Source organism: Vigna radiata, unplaced genomic scaffold (genome assembly GCF_000741045.1).
Source record: "Vigna radiata var. radiata cultivar VC1973A unplaced genomic scaffold, Vradiata_ver6 scaffold_714, whole genome shotgun sequence".
In the NCBI taxonomy this organism is placed as follows: Eukaryota; Viridiplantae; Streptophyta; class Magnoliopsida; order Fabales; family Fabaceae; genus Vigna; species Vigna radiata.
In genome coordinates, this window is record NW_014544024.1 from 1 (window position 1) to 7,771 (window position 7,771).

Here is a 7,771-nt window from a genome sequence, read left to right on the forward strand (position 1 = left end):
GTTCATCCTTGGTGCGTCTAAGGAGGTGTGTGGAAGAGGATCATCCTTCGTGAAGTATTCGGAGGAGGTGTTTCATCCTTCGTGAAGTATTCGGATGAGGTGTCTCATCCTTTGTGAAGACTCAAAGGAGGTGCAGGTTGATCTCTTGTGGTATCAAGAGAAGTGGTTTCTAAACTCTTACAAATTATTTCTTTGTGAATGTAGTTTGTAATTGTTTTGTGATTAGTGAATTGTTTATCTTGGTTTGAGATAAGCGACTGGACGTAGGATTGGTAAGATCCGAACCAGTATAAAAATTATCTGTGCAAATTTCTCTTAACCTTACTCTTTTATTTATATTTATTATTTGCATAGTAAGTTAAATTGAGTAGATATTAAAAGGTACACGTTTGTATTAAAAACCCTCTTGGTTTGTTATTCCACGTTAACCATTCCACTGCAGCCGCTCTGACAGAGACCAGGTGGACAAAAAAAGTACCTTTGGGTACCTATTCAAACTATTGGGAGCCTCCATATCATGGTGCTCGAAGAAGTAAACAGTTGTGGCGCTTTCATCCTGCGAAGCCAAGTATATCTCAACAGTTGAGACCTTCTACCAATGCGCGTAGATAGAAGCCATTCTACAGGAGCTAAGAATTGTTCATAACAAACCAACACGATTGATGGTGGACAATAGATCTGCCATCAACTTATCCAGAAACCCAATCTCTCACGGTAGAAGCAAACACATTGAAACCAAATTCCATTATTTTAAAGAACGCGTTAATGAAGGGAAGATGGAGCTGGTTTACTACAACACAGAACAAAAAACAGACATGTTCACGAAAGCACTGCGTCAGAGTATATTTGAGAAGCTTAGAGAGTTACATGTATTAAACCTCTTAGAAATTTAGATTTAAAGGGGAGTATTAGAATGTAAATCTAAATCTAAAGTTTTAACTACTTTAACTGTCATTTAACAATCTTCACGCTGTATATATACTGAGTTTATCTTAATGAAAAACATATCTCATTTTTCTAACCTTGCGTTAATTCTCTCTCTTTCCCCGTGCCTTCCCTCTTCTCTATCAGTCACACGCACACTTCGTATATTTAGTCGCACGCCCTATCAGACCTCATGTGTTTTCGGATTTGCAATTTCGATTAAAGAAAGTTTTAAAACTTTATTTTTTATTTATAATTTAATATTATTTAATATATTTTATATTTAAATAACTATTAAAATATAATTTATATTATAATAATAGTAATATTAGAAAAATAAAAGTAAAAATAATAGTAATTAAGAAATAAAAAATTTTTGAAATCCGATTACATTAATTTAATATTTTAATATAATTTAATATATTTATATATATTAAATCAGATTTTATATTATTATTTATATTAATTTTGTTTTTATTATTATTAATTTATTTTAATTATTTTAATTTTTGAAATATAACTATTATAATAATATAAATTATATTTTAATAATTATTAAAATATAAAAATATATTAAATAATATTAGATTTTTAAATTAAATTAAATAATTATTAAATTATAAATACGAAACAAAGTTTTAATTTTATTTAAAAGGATGTAGAATTATTTTAATAAAAAAAGAGAAAAAGTTAAAAAAATATTTATTAAAATTATTTTTTTTTAAAAAGTTGCAAGTTTATGGTGAAGTATTGGGAGTGTAGGGTGAAACACCAATATTATTTTTTTTTTGCATTAGATTTAGTTTTCGGCTTAAGCTACCAAGCCCATAAGCAAAGAGTGAGGCAGACAGGGGAGAGGCTCATTCCTTCTTTCTTCTCTTCTATCACATTTCTCTTTTCTCCCTTCTCTTTCTTTTGTTTTTTTTTTCTTCGGAAACCCTAGACTAAGAGGGCAAGGGCGTGTGAGAGAGAGAAAGCTGCACGAGGGAGATCACCAAATGCTCAATCGGTGAGTGAGAGACACTGAGAGAACGAGTTATGGGGAGTCAGAGAGTAAACGCAGGAGCGGGAGAGCGAGATACATGAAATTCGAACCTAAGGTTGCTGTAAAAGGGAAAACGAACAAGGTATGGAGAGTTAATCTTTTGTTTGATTGTGTAGTCATATGAAAATGCTATGGTTTCCCTTTCATTGTTTGATTTGGAAATATGAATTGGTTAGTTGAATGTTTCTGTTCGAGTGAAAGATACGAACTGTATTATTTGAATGTTAATGTAGTGTGTTATACTCTTAAAATTTGAGCTATATATGTCATATTATGTTAAGTGTTTTGAGTTTAGTTATGGTGGTACTGTTTACTGCGTAAAGTTTTTGGGAAAAATTGGGTTGAAGTATTTTAATAGTAAGCCAGTGATGTGGTATGCCGTATCATATGTTAAGTGCGTTTTTGATAGGAATTTAGTGGGTTGAAGGAAATCTGGTATATAAAAATCTGTTAGTTTTGTTATGATATATAGGTGGATTGGTGATGTGTGTCTGTCTATATATATATATATGTGTGTGTGCGCGCGCGCGCGTGCGCGCTTATGAGAAATTGTTAAGGTGTATGAGATCATAAGGATGCTGTTTCAGCATTATTTGGTTGCTGTTTGTACACGGTTTCTGCACCAGAAAATGCTGTTATTTTTATTCTGTTTCTGCCCAGAAAATGATGTAGTTTTAGTCTGTTTCTGTCCAGAAAACATTGCTGTTTTTACACTGTTTTTGCACCAAAAAAAGTTGTAGTTTGAATGAAAATTTTGTATCAGAAATTGTGCTATTTGCTTATTGTTTCAGAACTTAAATCATTGCTGTTTCTGTACTGTTGCTGGCTGTTTCAGCATTATTTCCTTGTTGTTTTATACCAGTAAACCCTGCTGTTTGATGCTGTTTTGGATACTTGTTTGTTTGTTTTGTTTTGTTTTGTTTTTTTTTTTTTGTTTTTTTTTTAAAAATGCTACATCCAATGCTTGATGTTTGACTTAAAATTATGTACTATAGCACCTTGTGGTTTTAGTATAATAAAGTGTTGGTTGTTGTTGTTTTAACAAGAGAAAATTGGAAATTTAGAATAGATGTTTAATTTGATTAAGTCCTTTGGTTGTAAAATATATTGTTAAGTTTGATTAGTAGTTGTTTGAAATGCGGAATGGGATATGATACGTTGGATTGTCTTAGTTGAAGTATTATAAATTGATATGACTGTCCAAATGTAAATTTTGGAATGGATGCATGCTTGGTTGGATAATATTGAATCATTGGATGTGTGTTATAGTGAATGTAATGAATGGTTTGATGCTGTCCAAAATGCTTTGATATATTGTTATTTGAGTATCAATGGGTATACTCCTTTATAGTGAGTTAAGATTGGATAGGAAATAGTTTGTTATTATTTCTTATTTGTATTTTGGGCTTAGCTCATATTTCTTCTATTATAAATAGAGAACCCTATATGTGTAGTGAACACAAGGGAGTTTTCACTATATTCAACTCTTATATTAGAAGATCAATCACAGACTATTGTGTGTATCATGGCTCTTCCTTATTATCTTGGAAGTCTACGAAACAAAACACGGTATCAAGAAGCTCTTGTGAAGCTGAATATAAATCACTGACTTCTATTACTTGTGAAATCCATTGGCTAACATTTCTTTCACAAGATCTCCAAATCTCCTTCAAGACACCTGCGTTCCTATATTGTGACAACCAGTACGCATTACATATTGTGGCAAATCCTGTCTTGTGAACAAAACACACCAAATTGGATTGCTATACTGTGAGAGAAAAGACTAAACATGGTCTACTAGGTCTACTAAAACTTCTTCCTACTACATTTTGTTGACTGTCATACATTATCAAGATCGATAATGATAAAAGAAAGAAACACTTAACATCTAGAGACTAAGTAAAATTCTTTTATAATTATGAAAATTGTCCAGACTTTCTTTCTTTTTACATCTATTTTTTTTTATTGGTTATGATGTAACAAATTTGTTGGATGTGTTTCATAAATACTATGGATACAATTCCAATATAGAGAGGAGAGAGAAATACTGAAAATGTTTTTACGTTACCTTTTCCTTTTCTCGGTTATGTTTTTCGAGTTTTTCCTTTTTTCTTTTTTACTTTTTTTATCTAATAAAAGATAACTCATCTTAAATTATCGATCTAGTTATGGTTATAAGTGGCTCATGTGAAGTGATAGTATGTGTAATCCACTGTACACGACACCACAATAAAGAGGAAATAAACTCAATACAAAAGCATGTTCAACAGAGTACAACCTATTCTTTATTTATTTGAATCACTTTTTTAATATACTTTTTAAAATATAAAAATGCCAAATATGTCACTTTTTCACACACACACACACAGATATATATATATATATATATATATATATATATATATATATATATATATATATATAATCAAAATGTTGAAATATAATCACTCTACTATAGGAGAGAAATTTAATACAAAATGGATAGTTTATATTATAGACATATATTTTCTATAGGTAAGTTTTATAGTAATGAAATAAAATGTTTTGTTTTTTAAAATTGCCTGCACCTGAAGGAACACATTCATAAGATAATTAGTAAATTTTGGGGAAGAATAATATAACATCAATAAATTTTGGGGAATAATAATATAACATTTTTCATCAATATTCAGTGAAAAAGATAAAACGCAGAGCATAAATACGACTGGGAAAAGTAAATATTGATGATGATAGTGAAGGTGTAGTTAGAATATTTTTTAGTGTAATTTTCATTTCCAAACTCAATCCCCTTCGTTCCCGTACTCTGGTGGTACTCATCGCGCCAAACGGTCTCATAAGTTCCATAGCCAATTGATGCTCGTTTTGCATTCAAGCTCGCCACCCCTAAGCTCGCCGTGATCAGCAAGGTCGTCATGACTGTCAATCCGTGCGTTTTGCCACCCCATGGCCACAACCTAACTCTTCCTCAAATAGCCAAGGTAACACATCTGTCATTCGATTAAAGTAGTTCATACACCCATTAGGGTTTACTGTTTAAATACCTTCTATTTCTGATGTTGTTGTCGCCACATCAGTCAATTGCTTGGTATTGGTGCTTCTTGTGATCCGGAGTCACTTGCATCTTGTTGTCTAATTTCTCTGTAACTGTGCTGACATTGTCCTTGGTTTCTGGATTTTTTAAGTTTCCAGGTTTAATATATTCGACGTATGTGTAAATTTGTATTACAGGTTAGGAATTAAAGTTTTTTTTTTTGTTCATAGCATGCCAATTACCATTAGAATCCTGTACCGCCATTTTTTTTAGTTTACATGCTTCTTTTTTGGTTGATAATGTTGTTATAATTCTGGCTGCAACACGATCTTTTTTATTGACATGGATTGATTCAAGTGATGAGAAGTGTAATTATCTTTCCTCTTTATTATGGATTTTGCAAACGGGATGTTATTTTGACCAAAAGTAGTAGGAGAACCAAGTCATTGCAGTTTGATAGTCCATAATCTCGTATGATAGCCATAGTTGTGGATTTAGTGACCAAGACTTTTTCCTTTGATAGATAGTTTGCGAAACTACATTTTTCCTTGTGCTATTATGTTATTTGAAGTTCTGTTTTTGAAATAATGTTGATTTTCTTGGTTCAACCCATGAAAAGGATATATATTGCTGTGTAATGTTCTTTTTCTTTGTAAAAATGGTGGCTGCTATTATGACGTGATTTAGACTTGAGCATGAGCAGTGTTGATACTTTGATCAAACAAAACCAAAGCAGGGTATTAATTATCAAAGGTGTGAACTTTGCACCTTGTGTTAGACCTAGTAATGCATATAAAGTAAAATGCTATGTTTGTTGTCAATAGGGTGTAACATGTAATTTGACTAATGAATTTGTGTTTTATAATTTCACTGTAAGGCCCTTCATTTCTATTTGTTTAACCTATTTATGGCAAACACGACTCAGGTGAACATGTTTATGTCTATGCAGTTTGTAAGTGTTGGGGCAGAAGCAGCCTGTTCCATCCAAAGCCCAGTTGACAGTTTCATTGTTTTTCAGAGAGAAGATGCTGCCAAGGGCATTATTGGCTAGATTCATTCAAAAATCATCCACCGTTTCTCCTTTCCAATTCAATCAACAGGCATATTATTGTGTTTTTACTGTACTTAATGTCCTGTTTCAAAATCTGTGCTTATCTCATGGGTTTGGAAATTTTTCAGAGAGCATTACATAGCAGGAATAAGAAAGCATTGGAATTCATTGCTAAAGGCTGGAATGCTTTGAAGGAGGTTGATAGAGTGATAGATTATTGCGAGCTCAATGATAAGCGCCTCATTCCTCTTCTCAGGGTAATGAGTGCTTTATCAACCTGTAGCTATTTGCTTCTATATTTGAGATTTCATACAAGAGAAACAAATAAGTTACTTATTTGAGGTACAATGTTAGACTGCTAAGGAGAATTTTGAGCTTGCTTTGGAAGCTGATAACACCAATACCCATGCTAGGTATTGGTTGTCCAGATTGCATATGAAGTACCATGTTCCAGGAGCTAATAAAGCTGTGTATGTGTATTCTCTCTCCTCAGTTTGTCTTTTCTCTTCCTGCTCTTAATATACTCCATTAAGTGTAGAATTTTTATGCCACAATTCTATTTCTATTACTTATTTTAAATTAATAAGCACGGAGCCTATGATTCTCTAGAAAATTGTTCAAGTCAAGCTACTTTCCAATGTGAACCTAGCTGAGTAACTATCCACAAAGGCCGAATAACAAAAAGGAATTTAAGAAATTCTCTATTGATTTTTTTTTTTGTTTTGTCATCAATGCTGAATGACCTGTGTCACTTTTGAAGTTTTATTATTTAATGTGTTTTTTTATCATTTTTTAAACAGTTTCTGTTGACTGTGTAATGGACCTATCCACTGACCAGTGATGACTATTTTGAGTTGTTTTGTCCTTTATTGTTTTATTAAAGTCAAATAAAAAATATTTCCAGTTCTATCTACCATGAATTCATGATCGAATTTTCCCTTTGCCCATGCAAACAGAGGTGCTGCATTGTTGGTAGAAGCAGCAGAAATGGGTGATCCTGATGCACAGTATGCATTGGGTTGTCATTTAAGAGTTGAGGTGAGGGCACTCTTAACCTTTATTTATTGTGATGAAATTGATAAAGTATATATGTAGCAAGCTTTGCTAATTTTGAGTTTATGATTATAATAACCATTTGTTGATGCTTTCTTGACTCACTTAACGACTATCAATACTATTTGCAGAATTAAGATTTGAATTTGAATTTTGTTTTTTGTGGTTAATAAATGAGATATATTAGCTTGGGGAGAGTGACGATAGGCTAAAGTGCAGAAAAAATGTCCTGACAACAATATAATGTAATCATAATGGTGAATTACTATTAGTTTCTTGTTTCTTTTCTTGCCTTATTATGAAGCACCACTTCTTTAATTTATTGATCTGATCTTGATACATAAGACAAAACCATGTATAAAATTAGATAAAACCCTTAATGACCTAAAAATAGAAATTGTCCTCTTTCTCGATAATTTTTAGAAAGGAATGTAATTTATACTATTCCTGTTTGTTTTCAATAATATTCAAGAAATATTTCTTAATTTGGATATACAAAAGTGAAATTATATATTAATGTTTTTTGATTTTTTATACACATGTATATATTTGTGGAATAATTGTAGCCGTATCAAATATATATCATATGGGATACATATATAGTCTTTATTTGTCATACACACACAAATATATATATATATATATATATATATATATATATATATAT

The 7,771-nt window shown here is 31.5% G+C and overlaps 1 protein-coding gene across 2 annotated transcripts; it reads left to right on the forward strand.

Annotated features, from left to right (window-relative positions):
• Positions 1 to 1,723: 1,723 nt before the first annotated feature.
• Positions 1,724 to 7,089, forward strand: LOC106755241 (the record flags this gene model as incomplete). 2 transcript variants are annotated; one of them, XM_014637351.2, is given in 7 exon segments in its annotated part: positions 1,724 to 2,051; positions 4,808 to 4,947; positions 5,152 to 5,174; positions 6,019 to 6,100; positions 6,180 to 6,308; positions 6,406 to 6,521; positions 7,008 to 7,089. In XM_014637351.2, coding segments are annotated over 6 exon segments (498 nt in total), but the record flags the coding sequence as incomplete, so codon positions are not given.
• Between the last annotated feature and the right edge of the window lie 682 nt (positions 7,090 to 7,771).